The sequence below is a fragment of the Rutidosis leptorrhynchoides genome, chromosome 1, assembly GCF_046630445.1.
Source record: "Rutidosis leptorrhynchoides isolate AG116_Rl617_1_P2 chromosome 1, CSIRO_AGI_Rlap_v1, whole genome shotgun sequence".
NCBI lineage: Eukaryota > Viridiplantae > Streptophyta > Magnoliopsida > Asterales > Asteraceae > Rutidosis > Rutidosis leptorrhynchoides.
The window spans coordinates 612,669,557-612,687,197 of record NC_092333.1 but is presented as its reverse complement, the minus strand read 5'-3'; the positions used below and the strand labels follow the sequence as shown (position 1 = coordinate 612,687,197).

The 17,641-nt window shown below is 33.6% G+C and overlaps 2 protein-coding genes across 2 annotated transcripts; one reads left to right on the top strand and one right to left on the bottom strand.

The window, feature by feature from the left end:
- The first annotated feature begins 5,669 nt into the window (after nucleotides 1–5,669).
- On the top strand, nucleotides 5,670–6,926 carry LOC139885054 (large ribosomal subunit protein eL42). The gene is made up of 4 exons (XM_071869008.1): nucleotides 5,670–5,776; nucleotides 6,277–6,456; nucleotides 6,564–6,638; nucleotides 6,732–6,926. The coding sequence occupies exons 1-4, from the start codon at nucleotides 5,774–5,776 to the stop codon at nucleotides 6,789–6,791; spliced, it is 318 nt and encodes a 105-aa protein (XP_071725109.1). The 5' UTR covers nucleotides 5,670–5,773; the 3' UTR covers nucleotides 6,792–6,926.
- A 4,245-nt stretch (nucleotides 6,927–11,171) lies between these two features.
- On the bottom strand, nucleotides 11,172–12,662 carry LOC139885043 (UDP-glucuronate 4-epimerase 1-like). Its single transcript, XM_071868998.1, has one exon. It carries the CDS (start codon nucleotides 12,545–12,547, stop codon nucleotides 11,252–11,254), a length of 1,296 nt encoding a protein of 431 aa, XP_071725099.1. The 5' UTR covers nucleotides 12,548–12,662; the 3' UTR covers nucleotides 11,172–11,251.
- Nucleotides 12,663–17,641: the final 4,979 nt, after the last annotated feature.

Here is a 17,641-nt window from a genome sequence, read left to right as displayed (position 1 = left end):
GAACAAGGAAGAAGCTCAGAAGTAAGATAACTGAGCTGTAGCTGGTAATCGGTGAGTGGCATTATCTCCGGGTGTAGTATAGAGTAGCAAGTTGTGCTACTATGTTATACTGTTATAGTTGCTATGCTTAGTAGATATGTTGTAATAATGATCATCGTAGAGTTGCCATGCTAGTCGTAGGAACAGTTGTTCGTAGTGGTAGTTGCTTAACAGTTGTGTGCATAAGTTATAGTTGCCTGTTGGAACCTATTGTTGTTAGGTTCAGCTCAGAGAGGTCAACCTTGTTGTGGTTGGGTCCAGTTGGCTACTGTTTGTTGAGTATAGTGCTGAATGATGCATCACCTGCGTGTGGATTTACTATACTGGGGATTCAGTAGTAAGGACTTTCGGTAGACGCTAGACTGATCAGCTAGTGGTCGTGTGCTCGTACAAGCCGCTGAGTCTCTAGTTGGAGCATAGTTGCTAGTTGATTATTGCCAGTTGATAGTTGCTAGTTATTAGTTGTCAGTTGCCTGTTATGGATTGTTGTAGTTGCTGTAGTTGTACAAGTTGGTACTGTATGCTAGATCTGTTAGATGATTCCATTCACTTAGCCTCGTGCTAACCCCCCTCACCTCCTCCCTTGCAGGTTTTCGATCTTAGTGCTGGTAGGGACGGGAGTTGGGTTGACGATATGTTTGACAAGACGAACTCTGATGTCTTAACCTTTATAAATATGTAACTAGTTGTTTAACGTAACACCGGTGGTTTGTAATAAGTAACTAGCTAATGATTTGTGATAATCATGTTCGTAATTAACTAAGGGTATTTATGTGAATTAAGACTTCCGCTGTGATTTAAAAAAAATCAGGGTGTTACAATTTGACCACTTTATTTTCGTAACCCCTTATCATATTTATATTCTCTAACTTTGTCGTCCATCCTTGTCATATTCACAAAAAGCAGGTAAAATAAATAGCAGCACCATGGATGGAGGTCACGAACAGCAACGGCAGGAAACAGTCAATTAGTAATAGCCGAAGTATTTTTAATGGTGTGGGTGAGGGTTTGTGCAGGCAATAGCAGTAAATAAAAATAAAATAAAATAATGATGGCAGTTTATAGGTGATGGTGGTGATCATGGTTGTGGATGGCGTTTAATGGTAGTGGGTTTGGGGTCTTGGCCGAAACAGAATAAACGATACACATATATAGTAAAAGAGGCAAGTTGTAGGTGGTTTCGTTCAAGTGGGTTTGGTTTTGGTGATCGGTTGTAGAGGTGGTGGCAGTGGTCTTCTAAACGAGTTTAGATGGTGATTGTAGGGGTTTGTGGTGGTCTTGTATATTACGGAGTCATAATAGATGAAATGGAATACAATGAGATGTTTATGTTTGTGTTGGTTGAATTTGAAGTTTACAGTATCAGCAAAACAAGATTTAATTTGCGAAAGAAAACTGGTTGACAGCTAGTTTAACAAAGGTACCCGGCTAAAATTGAAAATCGACTAGATAAATATGCACTTACATTGTATCCTAGAGTTATAACATATCTAGTTGAGTGTATATGATGTAAACATAACAGATAGTAGCAACAGCGAATGATTTAAGTGATTTGGTGATGGTGGCAACGGTTTACAGAACAAGGAAGCGCAGGTGGTGGATGGCGGTCTAAGGTGGTGATGTTCGTGGTTCACTCGAATAGAAACGGAAAACAGAAGAAGGTATTCGTATAGCATGAAACAGGAATAGAAGTGGTGTGATTTATATAACTTAAAATGATGGTGGTGGTTTGATCAAGGGTGACCGTGGCGATATGGGTTGATCGAGTATATATTGCAAGTGTGTTTATATTGCAGAAGTATATGTATATATATTCACTATGAGATATTTGTGGAGAAAGGAAACAATAAAAAGAAACAATAATCATATCCGTGATTAAATAGAAGAAGATTCGATGATTCAAGCCATAAATATATAAAGTAGTACTATAATTAATATAATAATAATTTATATCATATATTAATCAAGAAAGGACCAAAGGAAACGTGCATGGAAACAGTTAAGCCATTTATCAATTGGATTGTCTCTACCGACAGTTTTCACGGGTTGCTAAATCGTGGTCCGTTGGTAATCAGTGGCGGAATAAAAGTCTTCCGAAAAATCTCAAATTTTTTAAATTAAATATATTTATTTATTTTGGTCATTATGGTATAAAATTCAGTCATTAACTATTACTTAAAAATTACATTAATTATTCACTCCCAACCCCAAGTAAAATATAAAAAGTTTTAAAATTCAACAATTAGTTCCTAATTACATTTTTAATAAGCCTATAATTTATAAAACTCATTTTCGGCTAACCGTTTATTTTAAAATAATATAAGTTTGAATTTAACTTGTGTAATATCCATCGAATGATGAACGAGTGCTACTATCGTTACCTAAATGAATTCAAAACCAAATATATATATTCAAAATACTTTATGTATATAGATTTATTTTAACAATAAATTTTATTATTAATTACATCATTTTTCATACTTATTTCTAACAATTAAATTGTATATTATTTTACATATTTATTTATATTAATTATTTCATATAACGATTAATAACATTTATGTGCATATATTTATTTATATACACATATCTATTTATAAATAGTTGTTCGTGAATCGTCGAGAACAGTCGAAAGTCAATTAAATATATGAAACAGTTCAAAATTTTTGAGACTCAACCTATCAGACTTTTCTTATCGTGTCAAAACATATAAAGATTAAGTTTAAATTTGATCGGAAATTTCTGGGTTGTCACAGTCGACATTCTATTTGGTCTTCTTCCCTTTATCGATATTGACGATGGTAACTTCCTGTTTGTTATTTGATGGTTTTTAGGGTTTCGTTTTAATACAATATAATGCTGTTATCTTATTTGTTAAACAAGATTATGTGACTCAAAACGTTTGTAGAGACTGTGATGTTGGATGGTACTGTTGTTAATTGAATTTCAGAGTTGAGTTACACTTCAAAAATCAAAACATTTTTTTCTTGCTTATTGATTTGGTATAAGAATTGAAAGAGGCATTTACTGGTAGCATTGTTTTACTCTGTTTGTATGTATTAATGTTGCTATGTTGTGACAGTTCATCGGCTGAGAATTGTTGATGCATTTGTTGTTGTAAGTATTTTGAAATTGGAAGGTTTTTGCATTTGCTCCTTTGTTGTCTATGATGAATCATGATATCATGATACACAGGTGTTTTGAAAGTGGTTTTAGTGAAAGTGGTTTTAGTGAAAGTGATGTCTACTGTTTGTTTGCAGGACCATGTTTGTGATGCGACCTTCCCGACTTTATCTTAAGTGCACATAATTGGGTCACATGTTGGCAAGGCACCACACGGGTTGCAGCCACGGTGATTCGATGTTGTGTCTTGTTTCTTTTCGTCCAAAAGGTCCAATTAGTCCGTCTTGCCACCATCCTCAAGAAGGTTTTATGGCATTGTCATGTCTTAAAGTTGTGTCTTGGAATATCACGCTCTTCACAAATGTAGTGGGAGCAAGTGCGAGTTTACATAGACACCCGTGGAGTCACGGGACACCGCTAGTTCGAAAATATTCAATAGAAAATACCCGTTAAATTGTATAGGACATTATTAAATTTAATTGGAGAACCCCATATATTATTCAGATATATAGATACTCTTTTAAATTGTGTAAGACACTATTAAATGTAACTACTTGGAGCTCATATATCATTCGAATTTGTAATTTTTGTAAGATAAACTACCAATAAAATAACATTCAAATATCATTAGTGTTTGAAATTTTTTTTGGGACCCCATTCGATAGTAATTCTAGAATCGCCACTGAGTGGGTGTTTCATTTCACTAGGCACAGAATGAAATATGTAGAAAATAAAATGGAAAGTATGAAGTATGAATCAAGTTTCACATTTTTGTCGGACACATAGTTCGAGTCTGTCATGTCATGCAAAATTGAGTAATTATGTCTTACTACAATACTACGCAGACTGATAATTAGAGCACCAGGAGTCGATGAAAAAAACCGCCGTTACCTTGATTTAACGGTGGGGACGGTGGCAAACACCACTCCGTCCCGCCGTTAAATCGGCGTTAAATTGCTTTAACGGTGACCACCGTTACCCTGGCAACGGTGTGTTTAATTTTTTTTCTTTTTTCCTTTTCTTTCTTCTTCTTTTTCTTTATTTCTTCCTTCTTTTTCTTTGCAGTTTGCAGGTTTTGAGGGATGAAGAAGCTTTACAGTTTGCAGATTTTGAGAGATGAAGAAGAAAATAGAATGAAGAAGAAGAAGACTGAAAGAGGCTTGTTTTTTAGGGTTTTTATTGTAAGACTTCAAATATATTAAATTGGGCTAGATTTGGGCTATTAAAGGAACAATTTTTAAAAAAAAAATCACAATAAGACTTATTTATATTTATATTATGTTTTTTGTTATTAGATAAATTAAATAATAATTAAAGTATAAAAATAAATTTAAAAATAATAATTAAATATAGAATTTAACACTGAGATTTAACACTGAACCATTTACCTTGTTTTGACCTCAGTGTTAAATCCAGTGTTAAATTTAACACTGAGATTTAACATCGAACGACTCCCTGTGCTCTTAATTTTAAAAGTATTTACAATTGTCATGCCTAGTGATGGCAATGGATACCCGATCCAGTGGATATCCATCCGATCCACCCGATTATTCGTGGATATGGACGATCTAATTGGATATGGATATGGATGTGGATAAAAAAAATTCATCCATGGATGAACCCGCTTTCACCCGAAATAACTAAATATATAAATTTATCACTCAAATTAGTATCATTTATGTAGTGATATTTCATTAATTATATTCATATTCATCTTTCTTTATATTTTCTCTAAAAATATAACTTTCTTCTTATATTTTGTTTTGTTTAAATAATCAAATGTATTTATCGTATTTTGGTGGTTCAAATGTGATTCCATGTAACTAAAAGTAAGCAACTTACATGTCGATATCTTTACACATTTAATAGGTTATCTATTGAATATTTGTTATATAGATTAGTAAAATAAAATGTGACTTTCGATCGCATAAACTATTAAAAATATTACTTTTGATCGTATATAGTGAGTCACCGTTTATAATTGTTGAAAATAAAATAAATTTAAACGGATATGAATAATTATCCATTAACCCGCTTCACCCGACGGATATGGATATGGATGGATGAAAAGTAAAAAAAATAAATGGATATGGATATGGATACGGCCTCACCCGATCCATATCTGATTCATTGCCATCCCTCATGCCATGCTAAATTGAGTACATCTTACTACACAGATTGAGAATTAATTTTAAAAAGTATTTATAATAACATCATCGTCATTTTTATTAAATGAGATCAGGTGATTGAAATTTACTTACATCTTCTCATTCTCATAGATCACTCTTAAGTAAAGTAACCCATAATAAATTTTATAAATTGAAATATACGGAGTATCGAAATTTATAATATTTTGGTTTAGTTAGGTTTCGGCTAATAACGTAAACGAACCAACCTAATGATTAAATGAGTGACCCTAAACTATTTGTTAAACCATAGTGAATTAGAGAGACTTTAGAATGAAACCCAGACAACAATTGGGCCTTGATTTGGGCTTTTAACCCAATACAGAACCCTAAACACTATAAGTAATTTGAAACACGCAGGCTTTGACGGAACCCTAAATTACGCCTCCTCTGTGCTACCAGCTCCATTTCTGCATCTCGTTACCATGGTAACTACCTCTAATATCTCAGATGTATATATTACGCTAATTACAGATCTTCTATTATTATTTTTTGACTGATACGATCATATCTGATTTTGAAATTTCTAATTCCTTGAATTGTATGCCATAATATCTCGGAGTTATATGTATGTAACGTGTATGTAACATCATCTAATTCTAGTATAATAATAGATTGCTTGTTATTATCATCATCAAATGCTAGTTTATTAATAGATTTTGTGTAATTGATAGTGATGAATTGGAAATTTGTCTTAGACTGTCTTTTTATTAGGGCTTGTGTTATTTACAAATTGAAAATGAAATCTGTGCTTTTAATTTGACATTATGATGTAGATTTCATATATGTATCAGGTGTACATAAGTTAGTAAAGCTTATACTTGTTTAACATAAGTTTGGCTTGAAGATGGTTAGCTCAAACATAGAGTATTGAATCGTGACGCGTAATTAGTTATTGTACATGTTATTCAATTGTTATTATTTGTAGGTTAACGTTCCCAAGACGAAGAAGACTTACTGCAAGAACAAGGAGTGCAAGAAGCACACCTTGCACAAGGTGACACAGTACAAGAAAGGAAAAGATAGTTTGGCGGCACAAGGCAAACGTCGTTATGATAGAAAACAGTCAGGTTATGGTGGACAGACTAAGCCCGTGTTTCACAAGAAGGTGAAAAATACATTATCTTGTGTTTATCTTCTTTAACCTTTTGTTCGACACAATTTTAAGATTTTGTCATCCTGCATAGCAAATAATAATATATGACCAATGAATAGGCAAAAACTACCAAGAAAATTGTGCTGAGGTTGCAATGCCAAAGTTGCAAGCATATGTCCCAACATCCAATTAAGGTTTGTTTTTGACTCATACTGTACCTTTGTGTACTCCGTATTTGATTTCACGCGTAGCTGTTATTGATGGGTTGTTAATGCTTATTTTATCAGAGGTGCAAACATTTTGAGATCGGTGGAGACAAGAAGGGCAAGGGAACTTCTCTTTTTTAAGCAATTATGTTTGGATTTTTCATCGTCATTAATCTTTTAGGTAAACATGTATTGACTTTGCAGATTTTGCCCGTTTTTCGTACTGAACTTATTACTTTTAGAAGTAATGCGAATCTGTGTTTGAGCTTGCTACAATTTATTGTTACCTTACCCATTGAACATCGTTTGTCTACCCTTTTATGTGTATTATCTAGCTCTTCAAGCAAAAGTCAAATTGATTTATTTCTCGGATGTTTTACTGAAAAAAATCTGAGAGTTTATTTTGTGAAAGTTCTGCATAAAAGGAAGTTGATAAACCTTTCATAGTGTTGCGAAACACATATTTACTTTCACATTTGCTAGTGAAAGCTACAACCCGTGTTTTATACTGCATTCATGATTATTGATTATTGATGATGATGTTGAGTAAGCTTTAAACGTTGAGAATTTCAGATGTTGAGCTAACAATCAGAACGTTATAAATATTTGTTTAGTTAGATGTGCCCAAAATTTTCAATATACAATACTAAAACTTTGCTGACATCTTCAAGTTGATTCTGCAAGCATCCTAAGTTCCTAACCAATAATAAGTGTGTTATTAACAAAAAATATCATGATAATATAATTTCTATTATCAAGTGATTGCACCAAATCACAATTACAGATTTTTCATCTACAAATTGGTTTCAATTCATCTCAAATCATATCAATCTTCGCAATTATGTTTTCATATAATCTAAACATAAGAGTTAATTACATTGATGGTTCATGTGGTCTTGGTTAAATTATGTTGCTAATCCCTAACTTTTAAAAATTATATGCTTCGTCCCCGTGGTTTTAAGTCTAAACGGCGGTGGTCCTTGTGTCTTGGTTAAATTACGTCGCTAGTCCATAACTCTTAAAAATTATATGCTTTGTCCCTGTGGTTTTAAGTCCAAACGACGGTGATCCCTGTGGTCATGGTTAAATTACGTCACTAGTATCCAACTCTTAGAAATTATATGCTATATTGTGAAGTGTTATCAGCTGGCTTAAACTAATTACCAACATATTGCATAATACATAAAGATAGATTGTTCAAACAGTAAAAAATAGCATCATAATTTATTCATAAGTTGATAATTTGCGCATCAAATTTTAATTGTTTCACTTGGGACAAACCTAGGACTAATGAAGTTCCCACATAAATGAAAAGGATTAAACTCCATCAGCCTGGATAAAGGGCAGTGAGTATCGATGACATGTTAATATTATTCAATAAGAGAATATCTATTTGAGAATAAGAAATCATACAATCAAGCCAAGGCGACAAGTTTGATCAGTAGTCTTCAACGGATCATCCGTATCTGCATTAAATCATATATAAACCTTGTTAGTTTAACCAAGACCACAGGTTCCACCGTCGTTTGGACTTAAAATCACAGGGACGCAGCATATAATTTTTAAGAGTTAGGGACTAGCGACGCAATTTAACCAATACCAAATGGACCACCACCGTTTGGACTTAAAACCACATGGATGAAACATATAATTTTTAAGAGTTAGGGACCAGCGACGTAATTTGACCAAGACCACAGGGACTATCGGTGTAATTAACTCTAAACATAATTCCATTCCAAACATATCATTAGTGATGTGCCATTGATAATCGCTAAAAATCGAGCTCACATTCGAGCCAAATGTCAAACTTATCTAGGTTTAATTTTATTCCCAACATTATCATGTAACACAATACATGTTCCGAATCAATGTAAAAGAAATATCAAATGTCATCATCAATTGTTTCATCTTCTATAAAGACAATACATACGTTATATATCCCTTAAAATACAATTTATTTATTCACTACGTTTTAACTTAAAAATGAAAAAAGTATATATATGTATATATTTAGTTAGCAAAACTTTACAGATATATGGATGGTGTCAAGTGAATGAAAATTCCAGTAAAACAATGGTCTCATTTTCAAGACAATCTAGCGCGGTCTTGACTCTTTACCAATTCTAGGCTGTCAGAAGTATACAACACCTTCAATGGACATGAATACATATGATAACTGCTCGAGTACAGCTGGACCATTGCTGGCTGCTATTTCATTTCAACATTTACTCCTGTACTAGTATATAGTACGGAGTACCTTCTGGCCATTGTTTCTGTAAGTTTCAATCTAGTCCTCAGACTTTGTTTCTTTAACATTGTTGTCATTTTTATTTAATACTCCCTTTAACATTTTGAATTATGCAATTGAAGAAAAGAGTTGTCATGGATTATTAGAAAATGAAGCAACTACTCCGTACTTATCAAGAACCGTAATATTTCATTAGATTGAAGTACAAACGTTTTTTCTAACACTTTGTTAGAAAATGCGTTATCTTTCACTAGTAAGTTGCAATGCAAGTTGAATAGTAAAATCATAAGTGTATCAGAAATAAGAAATGTTCAGCTTGAATGTATCATTACTAGCGTGCATCCTTATTAACATATTTTTGACCGTTTTAAATGAACACTTACAAAAAATTCATCGGTTGCAGATCACCACAACGCCGTAAACCTTTAACTCCCGAGACAAGCCGTTTAAAAACATTTTGAGGTTTGTTATTTACATAATATATCATTACATCACGTTTTTATTTTATTTTGTAACATTGTTATATTGTAAGGTAAAATAATATCTAACCAAAAGAAATCGGCCCCATGACTAAACAAACATTACTCCGTATTAATAAGAAAACTACTAACTTTAGTTAACAGTTAACACCACCATGTTCGATTTGATTTGAAATAGAAAAGGAAATATTACGGAGCTAAATTCTCTATATGTGTGGGGCCAAATTCAAGAACAATTAATCTGCCCACTCCAGTTATGCAGTTAATCACTTCATCTTTAAGGAGTAACCCCTTTAGCTGTCTATTCTTTAGACATATAATAAATAAATAAATGTTTACAACACCTCATGCTTCTCATACAGTCATACTTGGCAAATTAGTTCCACAAATAACCATAATTGTACAGGACAATAAGTTACCTGTCCTCTCACCAAAATAAAAATTACTCCTTATAAGTTATTGCAAGTTTAGGATTCGTAGTCAGTGGTGTCACTAGTTAAAAGCTCAAAAAAATTTACGCTAACCAGTGGTGTCACACAAAAAAAAATTACACTATCCAGTGATATCACTGGTTAAAAGTCCAAAAAAATTTCTACTGCATCGCATATTTCAGTGGTAGTCCGTGCTACCACTGGAGTTAAGCTAGATCCGCCCATGTTCAGATGTACCCTTAAACTTTATCATCACCTTATTTGATATTGTTTTATAAGACCACTTCCAACCATGACGCACTTTCTTCCCAGAACACACCGTCACATCAGCGCCACATCAGCTTTCTCTCTCCACCTTCCTCACCACTTCCTCCTATAACACTCCCATAACATACTCTTCCTCATTACATACCCCACAAAATTAATTAAATAAAATAAGGTACAAGTTTTTTAGTTTTTGTACAAGTATGTGTTGCACAAAATTAATTAATTCCGTCCTGCAGTATGTCATGGGGATGAAATGAGTGAGGGCGGGGTGGTTGAGGGCACTTGAGGGAGAGTGAGGGCGGGGTGATTGCCAATGGAGTCCTCGAGGGCGGAGCTGAGGAAGCTCGAGGGCGAAGCCCGTTAGGAATGGTCTAACACAAATTCTACAAAATTATAAAACACGTTTGGGGTTTAGTAAAACCTTTGGAATTAATTATACATGTTTACTCGTTGGATTGTATTCTTATTTGCTTGTGAACCAAAACAGTGTGTTAATATGTACTGTAGATAACATTTTTGTCTAATTTAATAGTGTACGTAACACCTCCCTATTCTCTATCACGATAGTCTAACTGATCTATAGATAACACTTAATCATAGTTATAACGTGGTAGACAATATCGAATATGAATGTGGTTGAGTGTTTGAGAATCTCCGAAGGAGACTCAGGTTCAATTCCCACCAACCTTACTTTGAGACCTGCCTTTCAAAAAAAAAAAAAAAAAAATAGTTATACATATTTGACGTCCGGTCATAGTTATACATATTTGACGTCCGGTCATAGTTATACACATTTGACTTATTGGCATTACATACACTTTCGATATCATATTACTTTACGAAGTCTGCTATCAACGAAGTCTGTTATCAACGTTTTTGTAAAAAAATTGTTGCACAATGTCATCAATATACGAAAATCACAAGTTAGAATCTGAATCATATCATAATTTCAAGGTAAAACATGATTCTTGATTAACTAAAAACAAAAATGAACAAAGGATGATAATTGTTTTACCTTATCCCTATATGCAGATGCTCAAAATTTCATCTTTCTAACATAAGTTCTCTAACTTTACCGTACACAAACTAACAAAAAAACAAAACAAACCAATTGCACATAACAAATAACAAAATCCTAACATAAGAAACTAATAAATTACAAATTAGCAACGATCCTCATTCATCGTTAACATAATATGATTTATACCACGAAACAAACTTTCTCAAACCGGTCGGCAAATCTGTCGTGGGTCTATACCCGAGTTTCGATCTCGCTAAACTAATATTCGCGTGCGTAAACGGAACGTCACCGTTTCCCGGCATCGTCACCACATGTTTTTTAGCCTTTTTCTTCAAATTCCTTTCCAAAATGTTAACCAACGCAGGCACAGTAACTGGTGACGTATTCCCCAAATTAAATATACGATACGGTGCGGGTCCTTTCTTTTTCCCACCCGACCCGGTACTCTTACCCGAAGTATCCAATGCCGCTACACACCCTTTCACAATATCATCAATATAAGTAAAATCTCGGGCTAAATCGAGCCGATCCTTTCCTCGATAAATAGTTATCGGTTTACCTTTTAAAATATTCCTGGTAAACGAAAAATACGCCATATCGGGTCTGCCCCACGGGCCGTAAACCGTGAAAAACCTCAACCCGGTTATCGACAACCCGTAGATATGATTATAACTATGAGTAATCGCTTCACCCGCTTTTTTAGTAGCGGCGTAAAGTGAAGCGGGTCGGTCAGTCCGGTCCGATTCTGAAAACGGTGTTTTTTCATTTAACCCGTAAACAGAACTCGAACTCGCCCAAACAATAGCGGGTTGTGGGCCGGCTAACTTACATTGTTCCAGTAACGAAACTAAACCCTCAACGTTGCTGTGAACGTACGAAAGCGGGTTCTTCATCGCGTAACGAACACCCGCTTGTGCAGCTAAATGCATCACGTGACTAAATTGAACAATTTCAAAAAGTTTGGATAAAAGTGGGCCATCATTAATATCTCCTTCGACGATAAAAACGTTATTCGATTCAAGAAGTTGTCGTCTCGCGTTCTTCAGCGACGGGTCGTAATATTCATTAAAGTTATCAATCCCGACAACTCCGTCACCACGTTTTTTTAATGCTAATGACACGTGTGAACCAACGAAACCGGCTGCGCCGGTAACAAGAACGGAGATTCCGTTACGACGACGGATTTTAGCGGATGTACGGATTTGTTTTTCCCAGTGGGGTCGATTGTGAGAAGACGTGCGAGGAAAATTACGGCTAGCGGAATCAACGAAACTTTGAACGCTCATATAAGACGCCGTTAACGCAATTAAAAATAATGCCCATAAAAACATTGTGGTTGTTGATGTGAAACATTTGTGAATTGTTCGATTCATGGTATGATGATTAGCTCGTTCGATTTTGATTTTACCTGGTGTTGAAGGATATAATTCTTCCTCCAATGCCTTTGGCATTATTTAAAATTCAAAATTGGAAGAAGATGTTGTTGATTTGGGTGTATTATTTGGGGTAAATTGAGAAAGTAATGATTTTGTTTGCATTAGGATTAGGAATAGAACAGAAGATACAGAAAATTGTGGTTTGCAGCTGTTAAAAGAGGAAGAGATATATGGAGAATATATAATAATTGGATTCTTTGTACGCGTTGAAACTCAAAATGTACCCCAGCTCAGGGGACTTTATTTGTATATTTTCAAATTTTGAAGGACTGAATTGACCTTTTAATCATAAAAGGTTTACATCCATTTAATTTAACATAATTATTATAATTATAATTATAATTTATTTATTTAGGATTGTAATAATAGTTTAAGTTTGACGAATGAGGTTGGAAGGATATAAAAAATGTGTGTATAATTATCGGTAAATTGATAAATTTTTATATATGAAAGATAATTAGATAAACTCTACTCAACCGATTAAATTTATTTGTGATTATTTATATTAATTTAAAATAATTTTTAACATTGGTGATCGACATGTATGTGATCGACTGGGATAAAATATACATATTCATATTCGAGATTTCTTGGTATTTAATTTACAAGAGCTTTTGTCCAATCAAAGTGGTCTTGGTGGGCCAATTGGCTGACTGTCTACAACAACAATGAATTTAACAAATTAAAAAATCCAAACTATTTACAGTATATAGTTAGAGTATAAAAATACGAGTAATAAACAATATACTTTCATACCAGTTGTACAGAGTGTGTTAGACCGGTAGTAACGGCAGCGCCTTTGGGAGCGCCAAAGCCAAGCTGTTGAAGACATTGATATTAGCAAGCTTGTTAGAAGCTTCCTTATAATACTGTGGTTGTATCTGTCAATGTTTGACATATTAAAGGACGGAATTGTTGCTTTATTTGTTTGTACCATATGCTCTAAAAATAATATGTTATATTAATTAATTAATTTACGTGGGTTCATTTTATGGTAAAGTGGTATGTCATGAATAATACTACCTCCGTCTCATTCCAATAGTCCACAGACAAAAAACACGCAGTTTTAGGAAATCCCACTAACTTCATTTCTCCACCAATGAAATATCTTCTATCTCCAGATCCACCAATGAAATATCTTCTTTTCTTTCTATTTATAGTAGTGGACTATCAGAATGGGACAGCCCAAAATAGAATAATGGCCTATTGGAATGAGACGGAGGTAGTAGTATAAAGTGATGAGTTAGTGATATGAGAAAAGTGTTAGGACTTAAGGTGACACTGATGTGACACAATGTAGTTGTTTGACATGTGTCATGGATAAGAGTAATCTTAAGGCTCATCACGACTAGAGCACACCGATAACGCAACGTGCTATGCTTTAAATTTGTGTGGCGTGTTGCAATCAGCACACAAGATTGAACTGGCGTGTTGATACAACATGATTTTTTTTAAAATCACTTTAATACTTTTTATTTTCCTTTTCATCCGGCTCATAATTGTATTTTGACATACTATACAACACGTTACTCAACACTCCATCCCACAACTCTTTATTTGAGTATTTTGTCAACACATTTAACATATCACCGCCAAATATCCCACTAACCTATCAACACGCTAAAAATTCCACTACTACAAGTGGTCTAATAGATGTTCTTTGTTACAATTTTTTTCCACGGTAAAAACCCGATAACTCGAATGGGTATTCTTTTGTTTCAGTTTAACTGTTTCAACAAAAACGTAATCATTGCTCGTACTAATTAAAATAACGCAATTTTCACATTGAAGAAGTTATGTGTGTGCACATACCCACACATAAATTACGCGTAGATAATGCGCATTTAGACCATTTTTAACCCTGAGAGGCGTGTTGCTGGGTAGGGGTGGGAGTGCTTGATGAGCGTGCTGTCAGACTGCTGTGTAATGGGTGGCGTGCTGAGTGGCGTGTTGGGGGTATTTTTTTTATTTCTTTTTCATTTTTTTTCATTTTTCTTTCATTTTTATTGATTTTAATTGCTTTTATATTATTATTTTGTAATTTATAAAAAAACAAATAAATTTAATAAAATACAATAAAATTCAAATTAAAAAAAGACGATTACATTAAAAATTAAAGTGTCCTAAATTACTTTTTTTTAAAATTCCTAAAAATGAAAAATACATTAATAAAGACGATACGATTTAAAAAAAATCTTAAACTAATAAATCGAATCCTGACTCACGTAACTTTCTTCAAGGCTCGAATCGGAGCACTCCGGATCAACGGGAGAAATGCCCATGTTTACAAGATACAAGACAATTTGATATGGTCGTGTCCCGGCTCGCTCTTTTTGCGCATCTCATTGCTCATCCGTAAACAGGAACTTCAATATTTATCCATCTTCGTCTAAATACACTATTTGCATGAATACGTATGATATTCTTTTTTGAGAAACTTTGACAGCTTCGTCCAATCTTCAATATCGGAAACGTCGACGTCTTCAAATGATTTTTTTTGCCCGTCAACGTACGACTTCCAGTCGTACTCAGCTCGGCCCCCGTAGTGAACGTCAAGAGAAACTTTGTTCGAATTCATTGTGTTTTGATAAAATGCAGAGGTGTATATGTGTTAATGTGTATATGTTTGTGTTATGTGATTGTGTGTGTGTGTGTGTGTGTGTGTATATATATATATATATATATATATATATATATATATATATATATATATATATATAAGAAAGAAAGAAACAAACGTTGCAATATATCCGTTGAATACATGCCACGTACTCAAATTCGAACCAACACGCTCACAAATGTCCGGTGCCAGCTTCAAGCACGCTTCATGTTTTGGCCTCCAACACGCCGCGTTACAGTGTGTTGGTGGCGTGTTGCTTCCGATTTTGGCCCAGCACGCGACCGTTAGAGACGGTCTTAGGTCTTAATTATAAATAAAGTGATTGTTTATGTGAACTAGATAACTTCTTTCACATGTACATTATGTTTATATAAATCACAAGATCCAACAGAGATGACGGATTTGCAAAAATTCGAGATTGATTGAGTATAAAACTAATTTTTTCAAAGGCAATTATAACTCTTTATCACTATTTATTTGCGGAGTATTTATATTCTTAATACTCCATATTAAAGAAACTGGTAGGTACCTAGACCGTATGTACTAATAACGTACATGATATAAGGTACGTTGACAAAAGAAATTACTTAAGGAATAAGTGATAAGTAATGATCAATAATGTGAAGCGTGTTAAAATGGTTGCTTTGAAGTCAAGGTGTTTCAAGACCTAATATATGCACATTAATTTTCTATTACTATTTTTGTAGTAACTATTACTATTACCATACTATGCATATATACACATAATAAAGCCCATACCAATCTACATACTAGCTTTATCCCTCCATTACTTGTTATTATTATTAACTAGTAAAAGTGATCCGCGCGATGTCGCGGGGCCTTTCGGGTTGCATATCATATTTGACGTAGCGTTATGTATTTACAAAATTAAAAACGCTTTGCTACGGATATGTTTGGATTCACAGGGTTAATATGAAATGTCCCGTTCATATTGATTATAAACGTTCCATATTAATTGATTTCGTTGCGAGGTTTTGACCTCTATATGAGACGTTTTTCAAAGACTGCATTCATTTTTAAAACAACCATAACCTTTATTTTATCAAAAAAAGTTTTAAAAACATTACGTATATTATCAAATAATGATAATCTAAAATATACTGTTTACACATGACCATTACATAATGGTTTACAATAGAACTATATTACATCGACATATGTTTCTTGAATGCAGTTTTTACACAATATCATACAAACATGGACTCCAAATCTTGTCCTTATTTTAGTATGCAACAGCGGAAGCTCTTAGTATTCACCTGAGAATAAACATGCTTTAAACGTCAACAAAAATGTTGGTGAGTTATAGGTTTAACCTATATATATCAAATCGTAATAATAGACCACAAGATTTCATATTTCAATACACATCCCATACATAGAGATAAAAATCATTCATATGGTGAACACCTGTTAACCGACATTAACAAGATGCATATATAAGAATATCCCCATCATTTCGGGACACCTTTCGGATATGATATAAATTTCGAAGTACTAAAGCATCCGGTACTTTGGATGGGGTTTGTTAGGCCCAATAGATCTATCTTTAGGATTCGCGTCAATTAGGGTGTCTGTTCCCTAATTCTTAGATTACCAGACTTAATAAAAAGGGCATATTCGATTTCGATAATTCAACCATAGAATGTAGTTTCACGTACTTGTGTCTATTTTGTAAATCATTTATAAAACCTGCATGTATTCTCATCCCAAAAATATTAGATTTTAAAAGTGGGACTATAACTCACTTTCACAGATATTTCCTTCTTCGAAAATAAGACTTGGCCACGGATCGATTCACGAACCTATACAAATATGTACATATATATCAAAGTATGATCAAAATATAATTACAACCATTTTTATTATGTTTTAAAGATTTGAGTGTATTAAGTCAGCTGTCTTCGTTAATAACCTACAACTAGTTGTCCACAGTTAGATGTACAGAAATAAATCGATATATATTATCTTGAATCAATCCACGACCCAGTGTATACACGTCTCAGGCTAGATCACAACTCAAAGTATATATATATTTTTGGAATCAACCTCAACCCTGTATAGCTAACTCCAACATTACTGTATATAGAGTGTCTATGGTTGTTCCAAATAATATATATACATGGGTCGATATGATATGTCAAAACATTTGCTTACGTGTCTATGGTATCCCAAGATTACATAATATATTAGAATACATTTATAATACAATATAAGTTAGATAGGATATGTATAGATTTGTTAAACATTTTTCGTAGCTAAAAAGATCAAAAATATCCAATCTTGTTTTACCCATAACTTCTTCATTTTAAATCCGTTTTGAGTGAATCAAATTGCTATGGTTTCATATTGAACTCTAATTTAAGAATCCAAACAGAAAAAGTATAGGTTTATAATCGGAAATTTAAGTTACATGTCAATTACTAAAGAGGTAGTCATTTCCGTCGAAAGAACGATATCTTGATGACCAT